The sequence below is a fragment of the Cuculus canorus genome, chromosome 17 (assembly GCF_017976375.1).
Source record: "Cuculus canorus isolate bCucCan1 chromosome 17, bCucCan1.pri, whole genome shotgun sequence".
Taxonomy (NCBI): Eukaryota; Metazoa; Chordata; class Aves; order Cuculiformes; family Cuculidae; genus Cuculus; species Cuculus canorus.
The window spans coordinates 2,662,637-2,689,526 of NC_071417.1; the positions used below are offsets into that span (position 1 = coordinate 2,662,637).

At 40.3% G+C, this 26,890-nt stretch overlaps 1 protein-coding gene across 15 annotated transcripts in view; it reads right to left on the reverse strand.

Annotated features, from left to right (window-relative positions):
* Positions 1–26,831, reverse strand: part of EP400 (E1A binding protein p400) — a 49,908-nt gene extending 23,077 nt beyond the window's left edge. For 6 of the 15 annotated variants that reach the window (XM_054082259.1, XM_054082248.1, XM_054082253.1 and 3 more), the window contains exons 1-23: positions 23,512–24,865; positions 17,578–17,665; positions 17,056–17,163; positions 15,991–16,370; positions 15,431–15,733; positions 14,214–14,399; positions 12,648–12,788; positions 12,461–12,539; positions 12,140–12,186; positions 10,984–11,041; positions 10,205–10,294; positions 8,919–9,026; positions 7,965–8,158; positions 7,597–7,774; positions 6,830–6,966; positions 6,276–6,445; positions 5,632–5,806; positions 5,093–5,229; positions 4,285–4,471; positions 3,147–3,313; positions 2,184–2,338; positions 1,429–1,665; positions 208–372 (exon numbers count right to left, since the gene is read on the reverse strand). In XM_054082259.1, the coding sequence (XP_053938234.1) occupies positions 208–372; positions 1,429–1,665; positions 2,184–2,338; positions 3,147–3,313; positions 4,285–4,471; positions 5,093–5,229; positions 5,632–5,806; positions 6,276–6,445; positions 6,830–6,966; positions 7,597–7,774; positions 7,965–8,158; positions 8,919–9,026; positions 10,205–10,294; positions 10,984–11,041; positions 12,140–12,186; positions 12,461–12,539; positions 12,648–12,788; positions 14,214–14,399; positions 15,431–15,733; positions 15,991–16,370; positions 17,056–17,163; positions 17,578–17,665; positions 23,512–24,834 (4,813 nt within the window). In that variant the 5' untranslated portion in view covers positions 24,835–24,865. Of the gene's footprint in view, positions 1–207; positions 373–1,428; positions 1,666–2,183; positions 2,339–3,146; positions 3,314–4,284; positions 4,472–5,092; positions 5,230–5,631; positions 5,807–6,275; positions 6,446–6,829; positions 6,967–7,596; positions 7,775–7,964; positions 8,159–8,918; positions 9,027–10,204; positions 10,295–10,983; positions 11,042–12,139; positions 12,187–12,460; positions 12,540–12,647; positions 12,789–14,213; positions 14,400–15,430; positions 15,734–15,990; positions 16,371–17,055; positions 17,164–17,577; positions 17,666–23,511; positions 24,866–26,698 lie in introns of those variants that run through there. The other 9 variants (XM_054082246.1, XM_054082256.1, XM_054082245.1 and 6 more) reach the window with 5 other exon arrangements.
* Between the last annotated feature and the right edge of the window lie 59 nt (positions 26,832–26,890).

The window sequence follows — 26,890 nt, forward strand, 5'->3', positions numbered from 1 at the left end:
AAATACAAGCAACTAGAAAAGGAAACTTCTGTTTATTCAAAAGAGAGTTCCTTGTTATCCCTGTCTCATACAGAAAATGGGTAGAGCAGAACAGAACAAGCAGTGGGGGTGCAAAAACCTCCTTAATATATAGCAACAAAGAACCTGCCGCCCATATTAAAACATGAGCATTCTAAATAAGGGAACTCTCTGTTTCAAAATAAGTACCTTGTAACTGCAAGGGTTGCCCTGCAGTGAGCTGGCGAAGTTGACTATGTGACAAAGTGAACTTGTTCCCTTGGAACTGCAGTGTTACAGGGGTCTCCGGCTGAGCGATTCTGCCTTGCGCTCCTGCTATAGAAGCCAGCTGGGCTATTTTTACTACCTCACCACCTGTTACGGAGGGAAACAGGCATTAAAAGATAAAACAAAGTGGGAGGCAGGTCGTTCAATATTCACAATTCTACGTTTTGGTTAGTAAACTGGTGCGGAAGCGCCTTCCATGCATAATTATACATAGTGCATCAAAAGTGTCATACAGAAGTTAAGCAGGTATTGCTTTCAGTATTTGTTGGATAAACTGGAAAAAAGCTGATTGTTTAAAGGGTAAGAACATCAACATTTTAGAAGTTATCACTTTCATTAGGGAAAAAAGAGCTACCTGAAAACTCATGTGACACTTTGTAACAGGACAAGTATAGATATTAAAGTGATTTTCACTGCCTTTTCAAGAGCACAAAGGAAGATCTAAGGAAGACACAAAAATATTCACACGTGGCACTGTAAATACACATTTGAAACAGCCTGAAATTCGCTGAAGAAACACAATTTATATTAAGCGATCTGCACTTAGACAAACCAAAAAGCTTTAAAGTGACAAGGACCAAGCTTTTTGCGATTTAAATGCAGAAATGTTAGAGGCATTTAAGCATTAAGTTTTACGATATTGAGAAAATACTGGTGTGAAAATTTAGCTTTTGTAAAGGCAGTGCATTACCTCGGAGATAAAATTAATACATCAGTGCTCAGTACTCTATACACATGCTAATAGGCAGTGCACATACAACCTTAAAGCAAAGCCTCATCACTTTTCTCTGCCTGACAGTTGCGACGTTCCTCTCTGCGAGAGGCCTTTAGCAGATGGATTAGTGTTTAATATGAAAGGAATAATTAGGATAGAGCTAAAACATTGGGTCTGAAGGAAGTCTTGCCAGCAGAAGAAACATGCAGAAATAGGAGATTAAGTTGACACCACTAATGTATGTCCACAGCAATTCTATTGTTTCTTATCCAATTTTCGATTTTCCTTGGTCATAAGCAACAAACTGAGCAAGGCTAATCAGAAGAGTGAAAAAAAACAACGATTCTGTACACATTTTAGGGTGCCTAGTAACTTAACCTCATGGTAGTACAAAGGTGGGAGAAACCTTGAAAGGGGAGGCCACTTACTAGGCAACCGTGCCTGGGCCTGAGAGGTCAGAACCAGCCTCTGAGGTAGCACACTCTGTTGGATGGTGTGCGAGGGGGCCTGTGGCTGGGCCTGGCCTAGCTGAGAGGCTGGCGCAGAGGTCTGGCCCCGCGGTTTCACAGTGTGGGCTGTGCTAGTTGCTGTGGTGAAGGTCGCTGCGGGCTGGTGTCTTGGAGCACTGGTGGAAGCCTGAGTTGTCTGAAACTGTGCTGCTGCGGCTGCAATCAATAAGGGTTGTTTGTGCAAGCTGTTAGAGGTTTTAACTCCACTCTTTTAAACAACCTGCATTAAAAAGAAACCTTCCAACAGGATATTAAAATGGCTACAGGAACGGCTTGTCCTTACAGATTGGGATTTCTATCCACACCTTTCACTCCATCCTACTCTTACAACATTATATACTTGAAAAGCACTGTTTAAAGGTTAAATAAATACACCAAAGCACTGTAAATTCCCATCTTTGAAAGATCAATACACATGATCAGTTTAAATACCAACTGTGCCATTATTACTCCATACGCTAAGAGTTAGGTTACACAAAGCTTAGTTTTGCATTATACTGCCACATCGTACTGTAGAAACTAGTGGGGAAATTTACTGGCAATTAGTCTGTTGGTATTTTTAAGCCATTAGTATTCTACGTCATTAAGCTAGAGGGAAAAGCAGTTCTATGAACAGACTAACTGTTCCGTCTACGCAGAAGTTCAGGAAACCAACCTAGCCCTAACTCTCTTACCTTGATTTGAAGACACTGTAGCTATCGGTGATCTTCCTCGTACTTGTCCCTGCTGAGTCACTGTTGCTGTGGTCACTGTGCGTTGTACCTGAGTGCTTGGGAAAACTACAGTCCTGCCCTCAGGTTTCTGACCATACTGAACCGGTTGAAACAACCTGAAAAAAATACGAAAAGTCCAAGTCTATAGGAATATCACAATCTGGCCTTTAAAAATAAATTCTGTCACTGGGGAAAAGTATAAACCGATCACATCAGATAATAATCTTTTTCACAGATGGCTGAAGCTGGCAAGACTTATCACTTCAGCAAATTTCACATGTGGACACTATATAAAGTCATTTTGCTAAGTCCAAAAAAGAAGAAAACTTTCACTGACATGCAAAACAGCATACATCAGAATTACAGCAAACAGCTCAAAGAGTCTAGTTGGTATCTGGAGAAAGAATGGAGCTCTCGTATCATTTCAAAGAGAGACAGCAACATGCTAGCAGGTCATCCAGCATCTCCTCTGCATCAGAAAAACAGCTCCACATTACTTTGAGATCACCGCTTCATTAGGAGAGAAATACTCTTAAAAGATTTACTACTGTAAAAGTTTATGTATCTCTGCTAACACTGTAAGCCAAGCTTAGTCGGCAGCAATTACCTCCGTACTGATTTTGCAAAACACTCACTTGCCATAATCAAGGACCCCAAGAATAAAATCCACCTGCTGGTGAAGTAAAAACTATAGGAAATCCATAAACAAACTTCAAATGGTATTGTATGCCCCAAAAAACCTATTAAAATAGAATCTCTATTTTCAAGGGTAAACAAAGCATTAGAATAATTAAATGCCAAGTCAAGCCTGAGGTTTTGTGTGAATCACATTACCAAAGATGCAGGCAGAACTCTGTAAACACAGTAACAGAAATACATCTTCCTCCTGGAATTGTAGCTTAAGAGGAGGGCAGTTGTACACACCTGCTTGGTTTGAGCTTCACTGGGTTGGGCCTGGGCGGAGGTGGCGGGGAGCTGTAGATTTCTTCAATCAACTTTCTAGTAACCTTTTGTTTTGGCAACATTTGTGCTTCATAATGAGTCATATTGTTTTCCATTCCAATGAGATCAAAAAAAGAGAGGTCTGATTCCTAGGGATATTGTAAAATAAGGTTTATTTAATGTGATGATCCAAATAGTTAAGTCCTCTCTATGTTCTATGCTAAATTCACTTTCCATATTTTACTTTTTTACTTGAAATAAATCCTGTAAGTTTAAAAAGTAAACTATTACTTATTTGCCAGAACTGTCTAGGAACCTTGAAAATATCTCTTAAACTGACCATCCCAACTGAAGCATCAACAGTGGAAGAAAAAGAATTGAAATCATTAGCCAGTTATGGAAATCAAAGCAAGGCACATTTCACAATTCTTCATATACCATAATTTCCAAAGAAAAGTAGTATACTCATAAGGTGTTTGCACACTACCAAGCTCAAATGCCAAACTATGAAGGCACACACGTACTTTAGGAGTAGAAAAACGTGAAGGACAGAAATAAGATCAACAAAAAAGATCATCTCATCTGCTCCATTACCCACACTTTCCTCTAATGCAATAACTTCCTTTCATTATCTCAAAGAAAGGAATCACTTCTTTAATGACAAACACAAACAGTGGTAATTCACATGGATTAACAGAAGTGTACTAATTAAAGTAATTGAATCAGTGTTTACTCTGATATGAAAAGGATAAGTCTTGCTCTACTTCAGCTACTGAAAGCAGAAAGAGAATTACAGAATGCTGTAAATAAGCACTGTGCTATCCCCGAGTGTCAGAGAATTCCTGTAAACATCAGTATGATGAAAGCAAAGCTAACTTCTCTTTGACCAAGTAGTTCATGAAAAATTACCAATTGGAAACCACCTGAAAAGCTCCAATTACTATTACAAAAAACACAGATGCGGCAAGTACACACTTCGTAGGCACAGCTATGGAATAGTGAGTTCCTTCTGTTTATAAACTTCAGGAGGACTTATGACATACAAGAAAACTGTACTGAAAGTATTGAAATCCTACAGCGACACCAAGAAAGAAAAGAAACAGTTTATTTTTCTACTCACCTTCCAAATATCCCTTTCTAGAGCACTCAGTACCAGAGACGCAGTTCTGTATTCCAGTGTTTCTGATACATACGAGGTACTTGAAAACCGGGGGTTTATAAGATCAGGGTGATTACAAATCCTTTGCAGCTGCATCAGGACATGCAGAACACTGATGAAGTGCCCGCTTTTGAGGGCTTCTTGGGTTCTACCAAATAAATTATATAGAGATACATTAATTTAAGCACAGCTTTTATGGAGATATCCTTAAGTCAGCAAGGTGAGAATGTGCTATGCTGTATGTTATGCAAGGGTCTTAAAACAAGCTTAAGATTCTACCTGGGACTTTGTAGCGCATTTTAAGTTTTCTTGTATCAAACATAAATTAGGAAACATGAAACTTAAGGACCAGTGCTGTATTACAGTCAAATGCGATCTAATCATCCCTACCCTCAACGTGCTTTGTTTCTGTTTCATCCCTGCACCCACTTGATGTCACAGCACAAGTAAATGGGTGGATGAGAGAAGAAACACTTTGGGCTTTAAGAGATAAAGAAACACTCATTATAGACAAATCTTAGAACAAAACAGCAGGAAACTTGACCATTACAATTTGATTTTTAGGTTCCACAGGCAAATGCATATTTCTGATTAGGCCCATAGCATTATTTCCTTGTAATTTTAGTTTACAGTGTCATCACATTCTATCGCTGCTCATAATGGAAAATTTCAGGAAAAAAATAAAACCCTTCCAACATGATAATCATTTATCATCTTGCTTAAGCACCAAAAATAACAGCTTTCTTTATTTACTATTTTAATTCCTTACCCTGGTTGTAATATGACATCCTCATACATAGCTTTTTGTCGGCTAGAAAGACGACACTTTAGCACATGTTCATATTTCTTTGTTAGCTGCTTCTCGACATCTCTCTTTGATCTTCGCAAAATAAATGGCTGAATCATCTGAAACATTTCACAATTGAGGGAAAGAAGTATTTCTCACTTCAAAGATGCAGTTTTACAACAGAAAGCTAAACCTTAACACATTTGATGTGATAAACCTCATGTGCCATATCTAATCATACTGCCATGCTCTCAGTTGTATAGGTATTAATTTGATCTCTAATTTACGCATGCCATGCCTTAAAATTTGAGCCTTGTATTATTTATCAAAAGAAATATCTGCTATTTTGGTAGCAGAAACCTCTGCTTTCAGCAGGACTTTCTTTCTGAACTCAACAAAGTATTAAGAAAGGCCAGAAATTTCAAGCTGAACCGTATCTTTTCCTCTCTTTCTTCCCACTCCACCTCCCCTAACAGCTTAGCTAACGTAGTAGGACAGATGAGAAAAAAATGACAACATACTCTGTGTAACCTGATGACCAGTTTATGGCAATAATCCTGGTTCTCCTCATTAGGTGCTTTCACCGGAAAATCTAGATAAGGTCTAGAAATCCCTGGAATCAGGAAATGTACCATGGTCCACAACTCCATCAACGTGTTATGCAAAGGAGTGTCTATCAGAAGCAAACGATGCTGGCTGTGAATAGTAAGAGATTTTTAACCATTAAAGCATTGAGTTAGCATCATTATAAAAAAAAGACAGCAATATTCAAACACTGTTTACCGTAGCTTTAGGTTTGTCAGACACAAAGAAGAAATAAGTACTGTTAATAAAATTAAATCTAGGATAAATTTTCTTTTTAATCTTAAATATAGCATCAAATCAGACTCCTCATTCCAGAGTATCAGAACACAGAAGAGGATCTGTTTGGGAGCATAGAGTATCAGCAAAGGAGAATTGCAGTGTTACAACAGTGACGACAAAATGATCCCGAGCATGTCGCTGAATCCGGATTGTTTCAAGTAAAGGCACATCTGTAGCTGCCTGTTGCACAGGAATTTGGGTGGACCAAATCAAGAGGTTTTTTACCAGTCTTCTGTTAGAGAAAGAACTGCGTGACAACAGAAAAACCCACCGGCAGCAGGAAAACATCTCTGCTCTGTACCTGCGGAGATTGAAAAGTGCCTCCCAGTGCTTCTCAGTCATGTTCTTTATTTGTTGCATCTCATCTACTATTAAGTATTTCCATCGCATTTTCATAAATGCTGTGTGGCCTTTGAACAGCTGCTTGTAGGAAGTGATACAGACATTGAAGCTGTTGGGCTCTGCCCACTCCTACAAACAAGGAAAGAAAAGGTGAGACAGAAAACTAAAGGCAGAACTCTCAAGTATCTTTACAATCAGCTGTTTCTTCATTAAGAACAGAAAGACGCTATGACTCAAGGCATTCTAAAAGACAGTCTAGGTGTTTGAATAACAGTCAGTTCAGAAAGTAGGTAAAGGATTGCATGTATTGCTCCATGCCAAGGGAGTTCCAAAAATGCCTGTGGAAATCTAGAACTGTTAGATGTGAATCTTTTTGTAAGTCAACTTGTAGTGTTAAAAAATTCTCCCACCCCATCAGGACACAAGGAACATACAGATAAATGCAGGTTAAAGGAAGATTTTTGCCATCTAAAATGCTAAGTATAACAGCATAAGAGTTGTGAAACACAATACCTGTCTTTTTGCCCTAAGTTCCCTTTGACTGCCAAAGTAGAGAAGTATTTTCAATCCTGGGCACCAGCGTTTCAATTCCAGCTCCCATTTCAAGATGTTACAACTCCGTACAACAACAAGGTGAGGGCCCCAGTTACCTACAGAAGGGAAAACATAGCAGTTAACAGTAGAAAGGAACTCCTGACAATTGACATGTTTTATATCCTCCCCAGATTTTTTAAATGCAGTGGTTATCATTAAAGGTGAGATCAAATAACAAGAGGCATTTTAATGATCAATCTTTATTATTTTTCAGACCTGAAGTACCCCTTGTGCCCCCAATATCTATTTTTCCCTCACCTACACCAACTGCTTGAATAAGACATACTACCTCCATAACAAACTTTCCCTTACCATCTTGTCATAAACCATCTTCAGCACAAAACCACTATCAGTAACATCTGAGATACAGACACTTGTACAGACACACTTGTCCAACTGTTCATATTTACCCCTGAGCTTAGCTATCTGTGGCCATCTGGTCATTAAACAATTTGTAAGGCTCTTTTATACTAACACAACCTAGGCATCAGAAGAATTTTATCATCTAGAAGGTAAGAGCAGATTGATCATACAGTATCCTTGATAAGAAGCACACTAATGTCACACAACATAAGAAAGTTTTTCTGACATAATCTTATCCCATGCGTTAACTAAAGTCTGACCCAGTTCAGTACAAAAAAAAGTGGCCTACTACCTGTCTAAATTTGTTAGGCAAATGAATGTACCTTCATTACAAGCCAAGTGGGCGAAAAAGGCAATAATCTGCACTGTTTTTCCAAGCCCAGCCTCATCTGCCAGAATGCCATTGAGATTTTTCCTGTACAGCTTTGCCAGCCAATCAAGCCCAATCTTCTGATACTCTCTGAGAGGTCCATACAGCAGTGATGGAGTACTGTATTTTACCTGCAATGTGAATGATATGACACTTTTGTTCTAAGTTAAATTCACAGACCATGTCATAAAGCACAACCATTCTATAGTTCAATAGCTAGAAAATATTTATGTAATTTGTTGCTAAAGCCTGCGAAATCATGAAAAAGCACTCTTCACGTAAAAGTAAGCACACATAGTCGCTGAAAACAGGGAGTCTTACCGCTGTTGTTATCCGAGAGCTGCCTTTAGGTAACAGCATTTCTGCTGCAGCGGCAACTTCTGCTATGTCTCGCGTATGCTTCTTTGGAGGACTTGATCTGTCCATGCCCTTGTACTGGTCGATACTGAGAAGGGAGTCTATGAGGACAACTTCCTTCTGAGGACTTTCCCTATCAGAGAGATGGTCTTCCATTTCTATGAGAGAGAAAAATCACATTGGCATTAAAAATAAACAGCAGTCTCAGTTACACAAACGAATTGAGACAACCAGAATTCAGACAGGGGTCCTAAGGGAGGTGGCTAACTTTAAAAAACAATTCTATGATTTTTCAGAATAGTCAAGCTAAAATGGAAACAGCCTAAGCTCAGAATCACATACATGCTCTGGACGTTTGCTCTATCTAGGCTAGCATGACAATTAGCTTTTCAGAACTTCTAGGTGGTATGAAAGACCTCCCTAAAACCTACCCTCAAATATGTAATTCTATCATCACTTCCATACAGAACAGATGGCAACTTTGTAATTCTAGCTTGCTATGAAGTGTGCTGTTTAATTCAGGGTAGAGAGGCTCTCCTATAGCTCACTATTATTCCTGAGAACCTCACACTTCTTGACTTTAAGACAGGCAAGCACTACCCTCTTTTCATAAACTGAGAAATGAAAAAAGGAGAAATTCTTTATCTATCCCTATCCAAAAGTATTTAGTAATAACAGGAATAAATCATTTTTTTTCTAATGATCATTCCAAATGCTCAGCAAGAAAGCCACTGTACTTTCCATTCGTTCTTGCATATAACATTCTTCACTTAAAATAAAAAAGATCTTAAATGTGATTCACTCAATACTTGATTTTCCCTTCGCATAAAGCATCTTTCAAAAGAGCCCCAAAGTGCCAATCAATTTTATTTCACCTTGTAAGTCAGCATCACTACTCCTAAACAAAAAATAATTTACCTTCCTCACTGCTATCATCTTCACTGTCAGGCTTCGGCTGGGGCCAGTGAAAATTTTCTGCAAAGGCACCTTCGTACATCTTTAGTAAATCTTCCAGAGGCAATTCAGCTGGAGGTCATAAAAGGAAGCAAGTTTAAAAACAGCAAAACTTGTAACAATCAATACTATTGATCTCATTAGACTCTTCACAATGATATAAAGCCAGTTCTCTATTCAGAAGTTAACTGAAGAGGTAATTATTAGGTGGATTATTGCAATATTTATTTAATGGCCTTGACTACAGAGAACACTTGGCACTCTACCAAGAAGTCTGCTCCCAGCTTGCTTTGTATTACAAACCCACCACACAAACTGACAGTAAACTACTTGTTGCAGAGGTAGGGGCATCAAATGCAGTTGAGTGGTTGAAAGACAATTCAAAACTTACAAGTTTCAAAACTGAGCTGTACCTCAACTCCACTAAAGAGAATCTCCACAATCCTTTGTCTGATCTGTTTAAACAGGAATGTGCACACTAATGGTGGCCAATCAATCAGGACATATCCTCATTAGGAACATGGCTGAGTGGCCAAGAGTTATAATCCCTCCAACTGGTCAGCTGGCTGCAGCCACTAAGCTGCCAAATAGACCAAACAAACGGATTTACAAACTGCATATTAATTGCCAGGCAAACTTAGCTTAATGGGCAGCCTGCTTTTAAAAATCAGCAAGGTTTTTACCATGATAAGTGAAGCAATCTCTATGGGATACTTTGCATACATCAAACACAGCAGAGCAGTTATGTGGCTAATGAAACAGAGCTGCTAGCCAGAGCATCGCCCCTAAAAGCCCCTTATCTGCAAGTATTTATATCTCCCCAAGATCAGCACTGTAGGTCCCTTTCAGATTTACCAGGTGGGTCACAATATCTTTCTGAGATACTCAAGACAGCTGATGATAAAATGTTTATGTTCAATCTGATACAATTCTGGTTTTAGTATTTATCATGCACTCCTAGAACTGAGGTTGAGAGTCTTTTGGTGTGAGGTTTTAAAGAAATGCAGAGTTTCATTAAAGAAATACTAGTTAAGTATATGGGCCGCTTTATAAAGTACAGATGTCCATCACCGTCTCATAAACCAAGCACTGCAACTTCCAAACAGAAAAAAGATCGGCTTACGTATGACTGAACATCTGAATTCATTCAACTTCTCACCTACAACCTATTTAAAAGTATAATAACCACTACATGTTTTCACCCGATGTTTCAGAGCCCACCACAGAGAGCAATCAAGCTACATGCCTACCTTCTTTGGCTAGATTAGACAATTCAGTTTGATGGTTTATGTTTCCTTCTTTAGCTTCTTGTTCTTCAATTGTTTCTTCTTCATCTTCAACTGAAGAAAAAACAAATGCCAGCCTTAGCACTCAAATTACACAATAATTCAAGAAGTTAGTAATTACACATCTCTGAAATGTAGTAGCATAGAGTACTGTAAGTCACCAAGATTGAAAATGAAAGAGACACTTCCAGAAAACAAGAAAATCTGAGAACAACTATACGTAGAACTTAAAAGATAAGGGAAAAAGAGAGAGGCACTTCTGCCTCAGGACCAAAGGCCGTCTTCAACTCTCAAGTGTTGGCTGGCAATGGTCACCAAAGGCAGGTTATTCTGTAGCTTTAAACTGGGGATTTTCTTTGTCAAAATGCAGCACAGATCTCATCACAAGAAAGGAACTAAAGTAGAAGAGTTATTCAGCCTGAAATCCTCAAAAGAAGTTTAAGACCACTAGCATGGTTTGAGAAACAGAGGAACGAGTATGGAAAGAATTAAAATCCAACAACTACGAAGGCAGTGTGTTTTTAGAGGAAATTTTATTTTCAAATTTGCACCGAAGCCCTTTTGAAGGAAAATTTACTATCTAATCAACTACCTAGTCTCTTTTAGAAATGGATGAGGGTTGGTATTTGGTTTGTGAAAAGCTTTGCACCCACACAGTAAGAGACTGAAAATCTGTGGTTTCAGGGTTTTAATACACAACTTATGTACAACACTAGAGATGCACAATTTGGAAAGTCACTTACCTTCCTCATCAGTCAAAGATGTGCTTGCCTTTCTTTTCCTTCCAGATGATGAACCACCCTAGCATTAAACAATCACAGAAAACAAAGTTAGGTAGGTTTTATTGTTTGTTTTTTTAAAGAAAGCAACAAGCGCCCTGCAATCACAACAGCATTTGCTAATAAGACACTTAACATCTATTAGCACCTTCCTGGTCACACACAAAACCAGACCTTTGCTTCTGTGTTGAAGGTAGTGTGCAATCCACTGCTTCAAGTGTTTGCAGTTCAAATTACTCAGATCCAGCTGTGGCACAGAGCCATAGTACACTCTTTCCTTTCAAAACATTATTGCGGCACAACACTTCTACTCAGGCTGGAATCAAGAACTAAATTTTCAGCAGTCAATAAAAAAGGGATATGGCATGGACCGACACTTGTTCAATCTCAGCTGTCCAGCATACTCTGTGGCATGGTTTAGTCTGTGCAAACACTCGCAAACAATTCTAGGCTACAGACTGGCTGATAACACTCTGCTAAAGATTGTTCCTAATGGGAAATGCAGATGCAGGCATCCCGCTTGGTGAAAGGGGAGCTTTTCAGCACAGGGGCATCAGCTGTGCCACGCCAGATGGCTCAGGGCCTCCGAGCAATCCCTCACCCATTTATTTCCAATTGCACAGATGTAGTCAAGGAGTCCTAGCACACATTTTGTCTAGAGCAAAAGATATTTATTCAGTTTAATCCATCCTGTAACATATATCTACATCTTTCAGAAGATAAATGACAGCTGAACAGCTGAAAACATGCTTTCATGCCCCACAAAGTTCACCAGGAGATGAAACTCCCGCCCAAAACAAAGTCTGGCGATTAATTTGTACACTGCTTTGATCTTGGAATCTTAGAATGACTGATTCAAAGCCACTGAGCAAGTATGACTTCTTTCCTTAAAAGACATGTACCAACTGCAGTCCATTTTCCCATTAACAGCTGTGGGTTGTAACCAGAAAAAATTATACTTGTGCTTATGACAATATGGTATTTGTCAGTAACTACACAGAAATCTGCTTATCATCACTAATTATTTAAATAAACCATTTCATGTATATCAAAACTTTTTCACACAGGTAGTCAAATTTAAACTAATTTGATGTTTTTTTCAAGAAACAAAAAGGCTTACCATTTCACTTTCCAATAAAAGGCCTTCTGCAGGTTTTGAATCTTTACCTGAAAAATTATGTGTGCGTTAGTTACTTAGCAATTTTATGTTTCTTATGTGAACTTTTAAATGCAGTCAACATAAAACACAAGAAGTACTGACAAAATACAGCACAAAAACATAAAAAAAACCCTAACTCATAGTTCAGATCTGTTCGTCACCTATTACTCACGTCTCACAATTCTATCTATCACCAATGAGATTAAAGCCCACTGAGTGAAATAATGTAAAACAATAGCATCAGAATTTATACCGGATTTCTTATGAAATGCAATACGTTACCTTTCCTTGAAAATCTCTTTAAATTCAAAGCTTTCTTCCTCTTCTCTTGAAATTCAATTTGCAGTTTTATTTCAACAACCTGGAATGTAAATGCAGTCTAATAAAGCACTTAAATTTTATAAATTAATTACTGAAGATGAAAAAAAATGGAATGACTTGTACAAGTATTAATAAGTTGGTATTTTACCTGCTCAATGTTAGACCAGAAGTATTCTATCTCTCTAGCAATGGATGCAGCAATTCGCCTTAGTTTGTTTTGTTCTTCCCTTTTAGCTCGCTCTTCATTAAGTTTCTTTTCCTCATGATAACGAGCCACAGTTCTCACCATCTAAAATACCGTAAGAGATACCGGGTTAGGTTACCTCTAAATACACATCACAGTCTTACTTATGATTATAGCAGTTATCAGCAGCCAGATGTCGTCCGTAGCTTTAAACACATAGCATGCACTTCTGATATTTCTAGTTCTTACCATAACAGTAAAACAACACACCAAAAACTCGAAGGAAAAAAGAAAATACAAGAACTGTAACTAGGCAATCAAATAGGAAACTCCTAATTCACTGCTCTCTTTAGGAGAAAAAAAAAATGACTGAAATTAGCAGCAAACACACAAAAGAAAACTTTCTTTTCAGACAGCATGAGTGAAGTCATAGAAATCACACCACAAAATGTGAAAAAGAAAAGGTAAAATAAGTTCAAAAAAGAGTGTACGTAGACGAGTGAAACATCATTCAGTGGCTGTTGCAGACTGACTGGATTGCAACCTTTAGCTCAGGAGGTGCCTAAACGCTGACTTCCGTAAGTCTGGAGCATACTGCCAGGGGAAGGATCCTTTCATATCTGCCTTTCCTGTTTCTCCTACTCTTAAAAACCTACTATTGGCCACAAACAGAATAAGCTCTTCAAATCCAGATTTAAATTAATATTCAAAAATGCAGATCTTTGATTTATAAAACAATACACCTATTTTGTTACTTTGCTTCAGAGGAAGAGAGTTCTGAGCTTCCATCATTTCAGAATATACAATAGAAAACAACATGGTAATTTAAACTAATGACCTTCAGTTGCTCTCTTCATCACTTCAAACTGGTCATAAATGTATTGGAAGAAAGGGCAACATTACTAGAATCCATAGAAAACTCTTGCTTATTGTAAATAAACAGGTTTTACATATTTCATGTCACACCCAATTTCCATCTCACTCCAATTTTCATCCCACCACTGACTTAACTATTCTCACTGGGCTGCTCTCTTCCCCTATGGAAATAGTTCTCTACCATGCCCCCACTGCTGTCCTTAGAATTCCATGGTTTCTCCTTCATCTTTTTCTGAGATTAAGAAAGAAGAATTAGACAGACCAACACACCCAATGGAAGTTATTTACAATATTCTGTATGTACTTTTCACTGAGAGGGAATAATATTTGTGAAACAGGCACAACATTTTTTAAACATGACACAGTCAACATTCTGACTGGGTCCCCTAAAAGAGGTAATCAATGTCCAGAGGAATAAATTCTACAAAATCCAAAACTATTATTTGCATCCACAACCGATACAATTATTTAGTCTGTTTCAAACACTAGGATATCCAAAGCTGACAACATGGCTCCTCATTTAAATTAAAAATCAGTGCTTTCAATTCCCATCACTTCTATCTCTAGAAAATGAACATTTAAATGGATTTACTACCCAGCTGGGTGATTCCAAGACTGACTGTTCTGAGTGAAAAAAAGAAGTTTTTTAAGTACCTTCTTAGCAGTTGCCATCTTCCACATTCTCTCTTGGGCAAAATCAGTTGCCATCCACTGCATTTCTTCCAGCAAATAATCCCAGTGAGATTTTGGTCTTGGAGCCTCTTGGAGTTTAGGCAGTCGCCTCAGGGACCACAACCCTTCCTTTCTCAGTTCTGCTATTCGCTGATGGATTTGATTTTCCTTAAAAAGAAGTACATATAGTTACAATGAAGCTGTAGAATGCACCTAAAACAGTCACCAAATAGAAAAGAAAAATTGATCCACTTCATCTGAATAACTGACAGCAAAAAAAAGCTGTAACAGCATGACAAAAATCCAGTCTGAACACTGCATCAATGAAAAAATTACCTGACTAAATTCAACTTGTCCTAAAGAGAATCACAGTACTTCAACCTGTACTACAAGAGGTACTTTGTTAAATAACATCTGCTGATGTTTCACCGAGCAGCACAAAAAACATTACCAGATATATGCAAACTGCAATGAAATTTTTTTTTTCATAAATTGAAATTGCAGATGTATTTATCTACAGAAGATAAATATATCTTCGTTATTAATACTGCCTGTTTTTGTGGGAAAAAAACCAAGTTTTCTATGATACTCCTGTTAAATAAGCAAAACCACATCTCCTGTTAGCTATAAAAATAAATATGGTTGCAGGCACCTCTAATGAGTAGACAGATTCATAGAATCATAGTATAGTTTGGGTTGGAATAGACCTTAAAGCCAGCCAGTTCCAGCCCCCTGCCATGGGCAGGGACACCTCCCGCTGGCTCAGGCTGCCCAAGGCCCATCCAACCTGGCCTGGAACCCCTCCAGGGATGGGGCAGCCACAGCTTCCCTGGGGAACCTGGGCCGGTGTCTTGCCACTCTCATCACGGTGAAGAAATTCTTCCTTATTTCTAGTCTAAATCCACCCCTCTCCAGTTTATCGCCACTGCCCCTAGTCCTATCACTACAACGCGCTGTGAACAGTCCCTCTCCAGCTTTCTCGCAGGCCCCTTGTAGAAAGAACGCAACAACTGTATGACCAGTAACTCCTCTGAATGCCCATAAAAGCAGAAATTAGTGTGCAAACTAAAAAAAAACAAACCAAACACAATCTCCTTCCAAAACCAGCCAATTTTCATAAAGCAAACACACTGCTCGTTTCAATTATTATTTGTGTGTTGACCATTCATAAGTTCTGGAGAAAACCAAAAAATTCTTACCAGCTTTACTTGCTCAGCAAGCTTGTCTTGAGAGTTGTCCTGTGGTAATACTGCTGCGTTCTGAGCCGGACTTTGTGTTTTAGGTGCTGCTGCTACTGCTAAGCCTGGGGGTTTTGATGCAATGGGAGACAGGGACTTGCTAGTTGCTGGAGAGGTCCTGTTTGTTTGTACTGGATATGTAGAAGGCGGTGTTGTGCCTGAGACAGTTGCTGGCGCAACAGATGAGGTAGGCGGGAGTGTGTTTGCCGTAAGACGCTGAGAAGTCTGAGCAGGATCTCCAGATGGTCGTGCCAGAGTCACAGGCTACCCAAGAAACACATTTGTTAGTGAGTTTAGGATTCAATATTGTCTTAGTCTACACTACAGCAGAACATAACGCCAACTTCAATTTAATTTAATAAACAATTTGCCCCTGCATTTTTATAAGAAAAGGCTTTAAGTGCCCTGTGGAATTTGAAAAAAATACCATATTTCGTATTTTTTTAAGAAGATAACATCAGACATTGGATTTTACTGGGCATTGAAAGAAAAATATTTCCACCACAATAAAGTTCACATACCTGTTGCTGTATTGTGGCTTGTGGCTGTGACACTTGGTTCGGTGTCTGTCCTTGCACATGGATTGCTGGTGGCACCTGCTGTTGAAGCGGTGCTGGAAGCGGAGCAGAAGTCAGAGGTACACTTTGAGGCTGGATCTTCACCTGAATCTGAGGCTGAGCTGGAGATTCCACGATCTGTGGTTGCTGCTGTGAAAGCTGCAGCGCAGCTGGGAGAGATGTCATGGGGACATTGGCAGGTTGCAGCCTTCCTGGCAGCTGTGGTGGAGGCGTATGCAGGCTCGCTGCGTTCTGCACGGGAGGGCCCTTAGACGGGTCATACTGTTGTTGGCTCTGTTTCTGTCCAGTCAGCTGTACAGTTTGAGGAGTGGGAGGCATTCCACCTACAAAGCAAGAGGAAACACAACACAGATGAAATTAAAACATCCAATGCTTTTTTACTGATATAAAGAGGAAATGAACTGCAAATAGACTAAATTGTTACTTACTTTGCCACAAGACACCATCACTCGAAAATACCACATCACAATCACAAAATATATCACCATTACAATGAACAACAAATTATTTCATGCACTGTACTGCAACTAAAATTTGGAGCACAGCAACTATAAAAAAACGTGTTGACTGCTGAATTTCTTATACTTAAAAAGAAAAAGAAAAGACTGGTGAGCTAATGGAATTGAACCTAAAATAACAGCACCAAGTCTAAATAATACTTAGTTCTTAGCATATATTCTAAAGCTTGGCGTGATTAATGAATAACAATTTGTCATGGTGTTGCAGATTAGGAGGTTTCCTTTTCATAAATCATTGGCTCAGTTCCAGAACTCTCAGACTAACCGTTTTGCATCAGCACCTGTGACGTATTTCCATGCCCACATGCACCTTTGGAGCCCGTCACTCAGCTCCTTAAACAAACCAGGCATTGCATACCAAGTATTAATTTACATGGAGAAGTGTGTGGTGGGACTAGGATCTTGGAAGGCCCGCAGCCCAAGTTTCTAGTCCCATCACTAACATCTCCTTGTTAAATTAATGTGCAACTGGCATGTGGTGACACAGTACCTTGTGCCGTTGGCATTAGCTGTTGAAGAGGAACTCCTGAAGCCACACCCGGGTGCTGAAAAACCATCCCATGACGGCCCACTTCAATTCGTGGTCTCTTAGACGAATCTGTGATATTCAAATTCCATTTATGGCATGGTATAATGGAATGGGTTCAATTTTACAAAGCAAACGACTACACATGATTCCAACACCAGCTCAGAAAGCTATGACTACTATACATGTGTAGCATTTATGAAGAACATGCTTTGAGGGCAGAGTCCCTCTAACTTCAAGTTGGCCATCTCCAATCTTCTCAGCCAGAACCATCAACCTCACAAGGTCTCCATGCCTGCTGAATTCAGTCCTATATATTGTGAGTGGAGCGTGCCCTTCACACAGAACCATTCACAATAGATAGTCCCAAGGGTGTGATAATTCCCAAGGTGAGGCAAAACTGTATTTCAAGAGTTACAGAACTGTGGGCTCCATTAACTGTTTGGGAAAAAAGAACCAAAGTGAAATCCTGCCTGTGGAACATACCTGCTGGTGCAAGTGCCTGCTGTCTCTTAAAAGCTTCGATTTCTATGGTGTTCACAGTCCCCGTTACTGGATTCCCTGTATGCGTTTGCTATTGGGAGAAGAAAAATCACAAAGGTTCAAGCTGTAGATCATCTAACACCAAGATGTGATTTACAAATGGATCTAAAAAGGCCAGCACAGAACAAATCCTTCAGAACAGTCATACAACGAAGAACACAAGACTCATTCAATATCTGTTAAAAAGTTTTCGTTGTCCATAATATGCAGACACTCTTCCTTGAGTTTCAACTTTGAAACAGTAACTAAAGTCATGAAGTTGGTTAAATATAATACACATTTACATTGTTTTAAAAGTAATACCAAACCCATGAAAATGGGATATGTAAAAAACAATCCTGCCCAATACTTTTTTTAAATAAATGGAAATGTTCATTAATGTATAATCCCTTATCATTTGCTTAATACTGCAGTGAAATCAAAATGACGTATCCATATAGCATACAGCTGCAGTAAAAAGCTGACATGACAAAAATTAAACATTGTGACTTCATTACAGGACTAATTTGAATGGAAATTCGATGAGGAAAGAGAATTTAAACATTAATCGTATCATAACTAAAAAGATACATAAGTAAGAAATGAAACTCAATGCATTTCTGAAAGCTAACCCTCTTCCCTGTAAGAAACATCAGTAATACACGAATTAACTCTCATCCTGAAGACAATTTAAGCTTACTTGAGTCTCCACCACAGCTGCTCTCAGGACAGAGCTCCATGACAGTTAGCCATGAAATATTGCAGGAAAAGACTCAGAACATGGAATAAAAGAATCTCAGCCAAGTTACAAAAGTCCCGATTCCAGTTTTCCAGATGCCAGACTTGTATTTGTTTGCACAGCTGGCAAAATAAGTGCCATGAAGAAACTCGATGAGGAGAAACACGATATTGCCATAAGGCCAACGTGACATTACAGCCTGTCAGAAACTATTAGACATTTTGTCTGAGCATAAATATCACACAACTATAAATTAACAAGCCTGGAAGAGCACTATTGATATCTAGATGCAAAAGAAATCACCAGGTTTGATTCAGCAAGTCGAGTTTAGCTTCAGTAAGATTACCGTGCATGAAAACTTCATTTTAAAATTACAATTAATATTGGCAATAATGGCAGAGAATATAACCTAAGTAATCCTTCCAGCATCAGACTCAGGCAGGCTCACATACAGGATTACTGAAGCAAATAGGCTTGGGTATATGATGATTCTATGCTCTTTGAGCTAGTAATGTCTGTCAGCGACTGTGCACGCCACATTCTTTTCACTAAGTTTCAAAGCCATAATTTAAAATTCTCAATATTTAGTGATGCGATACTCAATATTCTACTATGAAATTTAATATGAAAAAAATAAAGGCTGCCCCAAGAAAGGTGTTAAGAGATTGTATCAGAAAATACAAACAAGCACTTTATGCATGGCAGCCTCTGTCTCCTAAAAACTGAACTAACGTTCTCTAAGTGCAATTTTCTGATGTTGAGAGCCTCTGCCGTATCGAGGTATAGTACAAATTTGCAAATGTTGTGAAAATTTACTACATCATAGCAAAGACAACAATTTTCCAGAAGAAGCTTCCAGTTTACTCACCAGGCTTTTCTTCTCTGATTTTCAATAGAAATTCTACAAATGTAAATTAAGTCTAAGGCAATAAACACCAGCCTATATTGCAATAAACTATAGCTGTCAAAACCCTGCATCTTCAATTAATAAACACAGCCAACATCACCTAAAATGGCTGGATCTCAAACACCCCTTTTCAAGCTGAATATATCCCCATGACACTCAGGTTCTGTGAACAGTTATGAATTAATAACACTTAACCTCTTGGTTGCTATGAGGGCAATGCTACTGAATAACAGATTCAGCTTATGTTCTGTTTGCATCAATTGCTTTCTGGGACATCTGTTTAAGAAAGTATGCCCTGCAAACTCTGCTTCAAATGCCATTTATTCCTCCTGCGCTCTTACTCTGTGTGATTGCATACTTACAGTTCTAGCCTGCATCTCTACTTTAGGATTTTGACTGACATTTCCTTAACAGAGTGCCTCCCAGCTGTATGCATTATCGCTGAGTAATAATAAGGCCAGACACTTCAAAGAGTGAAGATGTCTTTATAAATTGCAGTCATATACCTCTATTAGACTACAACTGTCCTAACTTTTAATTAAAATAATGTAGTTCTCCTGAGGTCATGATTATGCATCACACCCACAATAATCATTATGAGTGCTGCACTTAAGGCACTCACGTTTGAATGGTGATGCCATTCAGGACATGTTAATTCTCCACAAACAGTTATACAAACAAGACTAATGGAAACAGATGATACTTTCCGTTAACAGTTTGTGCTAAAAGGTATTATCACAATTTCACATTTTTGTATGGTTTCAGCACATAGCTGCTAGTTCGTCTGAAGTGGTATAATACCTTCAAAAGGGATGGCTGTAGCTAGAGCTTAGTGATAAACCTAATCACTGTAACAACAACCTAATATAATATCACATATTTCGAAGAGTAAGATGAAACCTGACCATCTAAGGAGGCTTTGAAGACACGTCAGTACTGGCATAACAAACAGCTCTCAGTACTAACCCCTCAGCTAGGGAACTCGTTCGTAAAGTAGCAGAGAGACCATCCTGTTTGCTAAGTACAAGAACACAGTCCATGTTGCATCCCATTTAACTCTCCATTTTCTAAAACCTAGATGAAGGCAGGGCAGACTCAACAGCTTCCATGATACAGCAGAGTAATTCATCCTGTAACATCTGCTGTTGAGGTGTACACAGACGAGCTAAAAGGTAAAGATTTTAGTTGCAGAGGAATTAGGATGTATTACTTCTCAGGGTATACAAGCAATGACATCTGGCTGGTACAGATTTGAATGTAGCTGCAGAAATCCATACTAGCCTGACTTTAAAACTGCATCATCACTGATCCACACATATTTTGACTGATGATTGCATTTACTTCTTTACTTTGTTCAGTATTTCCTTGTGAGGAAAAAAAAAAGAAAAAGAAAACGGAAAAACATATAAAAATGGCTTGTGCAATAAAAACAAGCACTTCAGTTTCTTCTTCCCAGTATTTATGTAGAGCTAACGGAAAGCAGTTAGTTATTTAAAAAAAAAAAAAAAAAAGCATTAGAGGTTACTATTGTTGTTTAAAACACGCCAGTGGAGGCAAATCCAAAACCTTCTGTAGCCATACTCAAAACCTTTAATAGACAAGGGAAAAGGAAAAGAAATTCAGAAGAAATCCACAATTACAATGCCACAGACAAAAGAATCCATATTATCACTACGCAGAATGCACAAATGAACCAAATGCATTAGGGAAACAAAAGACAAACAAACCAAAGCGAAAACATTCAAGCTGAAAGTTGATGAAACAAGCCAGCAACCTGGAGACGAAGTTTTAACTTCCTCAAGGCTTCATTAATACTGATGCATTTGAAGATTGCGAAGGTTTTTTTGTTTTGTTTGGATGATAAGCGATGGGCTCTTGGGAAAATTCTAATTCATCTAAGAAATATCAAATCTGAATGAAGAAAAAAAATCTGGTATGAAACTACATTTTAGAACCATTGAAAAGTACCTGAAATGGTTGCTGCTGGGATGAAAAAGCAGCAGAAACATTTGGAGGAAGCTGGGTTGCTATAGCGACAGGAGTACCAGTCTGCCCATCCTTTCCTGTCACAACCTTTACCTGAGAGAAATATTTTGGGAAAAAAAAGAAGGGAGAATCATTTTCTTTTTAAAAGTTTTTCTTCTCTTTTTTTTTGTTTTTTGTTTTTGAACTGTTCAACACCCTCATTTGGTACTGACGGCACCTCGCTGAAGAGGGGACTATAACTAAACCACCATCAGTACAGTTCGGCTTGAGCACAGGCCGTTTTTTAAGAGTCCTGGCTCACTTTTAATAGCAGAACAGACTATGGCCCTGACTATTTATAGTGACTTCTTGTCACTGGAAACCTTTTCTTAAATCCAGTTAACATAAAAGTGTGTTTTAAATTTAATGATTGCTGCTCCTAACAGACAACAAGTCAGCATGACAGACAGTTTGAACTTAAGAGAGCTCCAACATTTATTAAAGCAATGAGCACAGCCACCATTCGCCCCCCCTGAATTCCCCAAGTGATCAGCCTTTCCAGGCAAGGGATGAAGTGCGTTGCTTTAGCAGAAAGTGATATAGGGGAGCAAGGGGGAAATAAAAGAGAGGACAACAAAAAATACAAAGAAAGAACGTACTGAAAAGATGTCTTAATCTTTCAGAAGGATTCATCATTTGAGAACATGTAAAGACTTTTGCTGTTGCACTTCGCAAAATTCTCCAGCAGTTAAATGGACAAGCGGCTTTCACAAACAAAAGACAATCCAGCACAAGGAGACAGTGAGGTACAGCATACTCTGAGCCCAAAAGACCAACGGGCAGGGCCTCGACTGATGTAAACTGCAGTAGCGCCACTGTACCTATCTAATTGACATCTACTAAAGATCCCTCAAAATGTGCACACTGCAGTTAAAAACACCTAGTGTCTCAGCTGACAAACACGCAACTCAACAACAACACCTGAACAACTTGACAAAATACAAACCAGGTGGAAACAAAAACAATGAATATCCATCATCAAAAATTCAATTACAGGCCATCTCTCACATCGCTATATATAAAAACGATTCCTTCAAAATTATCTACAACCATCACAAGCAGAAATATATTTCTCCTCATCAAGAAATTTAGACCACAACAGACCATAAAACAACAAATTAAACTTCAATAGTTATACTGCCAAAATTTCCCACTAATTTCAAACGCAGACATGAAGACTAACTATTCACACCTAAGAGAGTCAGTTTTCACTGAAAACACTCATTTCTAACAGGTATTTCAAAGCAACCTGAGTTTCTTCACACAGCAGGTTTGGTGTGGCTTTTTACAAACTGGCAACTGTATACCCAAACACACTTCTACAGCTTTCAAAAGGTATTTATGTGTGCCAAGTGAGGCAGTGCCATCAGTTATAGCCACCCTGTGGAAGCCACTGGCTCTGGATGCTCTGCGGGAGACAAGCACTGCTCCAGCACCCACGGTGGAGCTACATGGGTGAGTACAAATGTGCAGGCAAAGTTGCAGGGCATCTGTCCACGGCAAGCTTATCTCAAGTCCTTTGCAATTAATACACAGTGAATTCAAGCTAGCTAGTAATTTTAAACCTTTGCATAAATAACAAATTTAACTCATTAGTGCCCAGTCTCTAAATGCTGTTTGTTTAATCCTTTAGACAGCAAGACATGCACAGAGCTCTATAACAGCCTACATAATCCGATGCAGCACTATGGACCCATATACATTATCATTCCCGTGTTCCCTCTGAGTAATTAAATTAATTCTGATTCTTTTGTTGGCCACAGCAACACTGAACTTCAGTAATATCTACGGTTAGAACTCACACGAGTCTAATAAAGGTTCACCTCTTAAAAAACTTTCTGTTCACACTTTTTTGTTGTTTGTGTTGAGCAAAATTTAATCTATGAATCCTATTCACATTTATCCTGATAGCTTAAATCAGCTTCCATTCCAACACCGTCTTTACCTGTGTGCTGGCTTAACTACCTGGGACAGCAAAAGCTCCTGTCACCTCTCTATTCTTTTCTTTTAAATACATACATCTAATAGCATGCTCAAACTGACCTGGCGAATCACACTACCTAGCAGAACTGCAGTCCTTCAGACCAACTATTTAAAGGAAAGTCGCCATACTCCATCAAGTAAACCTGATTTTTCAGGTACTGTCACGTTCTCTAATGCTTCACGATGCAGGTGCCAAAACTTCATCTACAGTCTTACTGCAAAACATTAACCAATGGATTCTTACCTCATCATTGATGACCTCAGATTGTTCTTCCTCTTCTTCCTCTTCCAGATCCAAGTCATTTTGCCTCAGGTATGCTTGCAGTGGAACACAATGTTTCTTCTTAAAAGCCAAGAAGTCCATCATATTCCCTTGAAGATGTTGCAGGAAAAACAGTTCAATCAAGCATTCCTTAAAAGTTTCCTTAAGAATTTCCATCTGCTTGTGGTGATGATCCAAACATTGTTTTCTCATTTGAGCAGTCTCTTGGTTGGCAGGAGGAATCTCCTCCAATTTTTTGGGTTGCTTTTTCACTGCTGCATTAACTGTAGGAGTAAGAGGAAGACTGGACAACCCCTGTGGTACAGTGGCCCGTGAAGGACTGGTGGGAGGAGGAGGTGACGTCATTCCAAATGCACTGGCTCCTCCAACTCCGGCTATCAATCCACCTGAAGTCCTGTCATATCCAATGGGCCTACCCAGCTGCTGTCCCTGAAGCACTTGCTGCTGCTGTTGCATAAGTTGCCCTTGGATAATATTGCTGATTTGGGGTGGCAAGCTGGTCGTTGTAATATGGCCCGGGCTAGTCAACGATTGCATATTTGCTCCACTGGCTACAGGACTTTGTGGACCAAGATGATGAATGGTGCCACCAGACTGCGAATGAGGCTGTGAAAGCCTGCGCTCCCTCACCGTAGCAGGTGTCCCAGAAGATGGAAGCTGTACTTGCGCAGCAGCTCCTTGAGCAATCTGCGCAATTCCCGGTCCTTCTTGATACACGAAGTGTCCACCATTTGAAGGACTCAAGCTGATTTGTCTCACAAGTACACTGGCATCTACAAATCCTCTGGTAGGACTCTGGCTGCACATACCCAAGCCAGGGCCTGGAGTGCCTGCCCGAACATTTGGTAAGGTTTGCACGGGCACAGGGTTAGGCTGTGTGGGGCTTTGCGACTGAACTTGTTGAGGCAGTGGTGATGTAACTTGAATATACGATGGGGATCCATGCTCAAACCGCCGCTGCTGAGGACTGAACTGGAAACTCGGTGACGTTGGGTTTGGAAGCGGCAATGGGGTAAGCGTTATCTGCTGGTTTCCTGAAGCCACCGGTCCAACATTTTGCAGAGTAATGTTCACATTCTGCCCAGCTACTGGACTCCGACTCATTATAAACTGCTGTATTTGGTAACTGGGGGACTGGGGTGCAGATGGACTTGCAGAAGGTGCAAACGAAGCTGCAGGGGACTGGGGTAAATTTGCCTGTTGCTCTTCTCCCTCACTGCCCGTGAAGGACCTGGACCTCTGGAGCTGGCGCTGGGCATTCTGAGGACCATTACCATGGTGCATTCTCACTGTTCTAGGTTTTTTATGGTGTAGTCTACAGAAATACACAAAAACAGAAATTCAGGGCAGGCAAAAACATTTCTATAAGTGCAACTATTCAGACGCAATTCCAAAGACTACTTTATAGTAAGAACTATACTGTACAAGTCATCTTTCTTTTGTAGTTATTAAAATGTTTTACGTCAGCAGTCAAATTATCTGGAATCCTTCTCATCACAAAAGCTCACTTAAATCCCTCACGCATTTTTTTTAGCTAACTAACCACTACTCAATAGTTTACAAATAACACGTTCCTCCTCACTAGTCAGAATGCCTTCAAATAATTAAAAAAACTTTTTCCCCTTCTGTGGAACTTTGAGAATCAACAGCCTCCAATATCAGTACCTATGGTTTTTTTTGGGTTCATTATTCTCAGTGTTTCAGTGCTTTCAACACTTAAGATGATGATCTCCAAAACACAGCAGTTGAACAGTTGCTTAAAATGTGCAGTAGTTTTTTTTCATCAATAACTAAAAAATATGATAAAACAGACACAAAGTATTCAGCTTTATTGTTCTGGATACAGAACAGAAAGTGCATCATAAAAGCTGGGGAAAGATTTTTTAAAAAGGCTTGTGGTGATAGGACTAGGAGCAAGGGGTATAAACTGGAGAGGGGCAGATTTAGACTAGACAGAGGAGGAATTTCTTCATGATGAGGGTGGTGAGGCCCTGGCCCAGGTTGCCCAGGGAAGCTGTGTCTGCCCCATCCCTGGAGGGGTTCCAGGCCAGGTTGGATGGGCCTTGGGCAGCCTGAGCCAGTGGGAGGTGTCCCTGCCCATGGAAGGGGGTTGGAACTGAATGATCCTTAAGGTCCCTTCCAACCCAAACTATTCTATGACTCTACCAAATCTAGATGATTGAAAAAGTTTTGTATCTGATGCTTAACTCTGCCTTCTCTGTCCTGCAAAACACTAATCCCTTAAAGAGATGAAAATTAATCTGAGTCTGAATTTCATTTAAAATGCTGTTTATTTACACAAGCTACCCAGAAACACAAAACTGTTATGGTATTGAATTTCAATCATTGACAAAAACAAATCCCACTGACAGGTAGACTCAGAGAGTCTGTGCTGGCTGTCAAACAGTGGCAAAAGAATAATGAAACAGGATTTTACTTTTTCAAGATCTCTCTCCTATTTTGAAAAAGAGCAGTTTCAGTTGGGGTATTTTAGGCCAAACACAGTTATAAGTAAGTGCCTTTGCTCCTTACTCTCCGGTTGGCTTACAAGCACTAAGCGGAAAAAGTAAGAGGCAGCAGCAGCGGAAAGCAGCGGGAGGCAGGCGCTGGCTCGGGCAGGGAAGCGGCACACAGCTCCTCCGCTTTCCCGTCCCAGGCTCCGTGCTCCAGCCCTGGGGATGGAGACACCCCCCTCCTCGCTCCCCGAAGCGGAGCAGGAGAGCAGCGAGGCGGCTCGGAGCGCGCCCCGCACGCAGCCTCGGGCGGGTTCTGCCGCTCCCGCTGCTCGGGAGCTGCCTGGGCAGAGCGGACAGGGATAGGCGCACCCCGTTCCTCACAGACGGCTCTGCCACGGGACTGAAAACGCCGCCAGCACTTAGCGGTGTCGCGACTCATTTCACGGCACCGGCACCAATGAAGATCCACGCGGTAACACCCATCGCCGGTGTTTATCACCTCGCCGCCAGTGAAAACACCCGACTAACGATGCGCAGAGGAGGCGCCGCCGCCCCCCGCCTGCCCGGGGACTCGGGGCCGCCTTTGTGTGCACGAACGGCCCGGGCCGAGCGCCCCACCCCGTCCCGGCCGCCCGAGGCCTGCGGGGCTCAGGGAGGCAGCGCGCCCCGGTCCCCCCAGAGGCTCCACTTACCGCGGGCGCCGCGGCTGGACTCGCCATTCGCTGCGAGCGGGAAGCGGGGGGGCGGCCGGAGCGGCGGGGCCGGAGGGGACGAACCGCGCCTCCCGCGCCCCGCGCCGCAACGCGCATGCGCCGCCCGCCGCGCCTGCGCCCCGCACGCCCTCCGGCCCCGCCCACTACGCATGCGCCCCGCGCTTCGCTCTG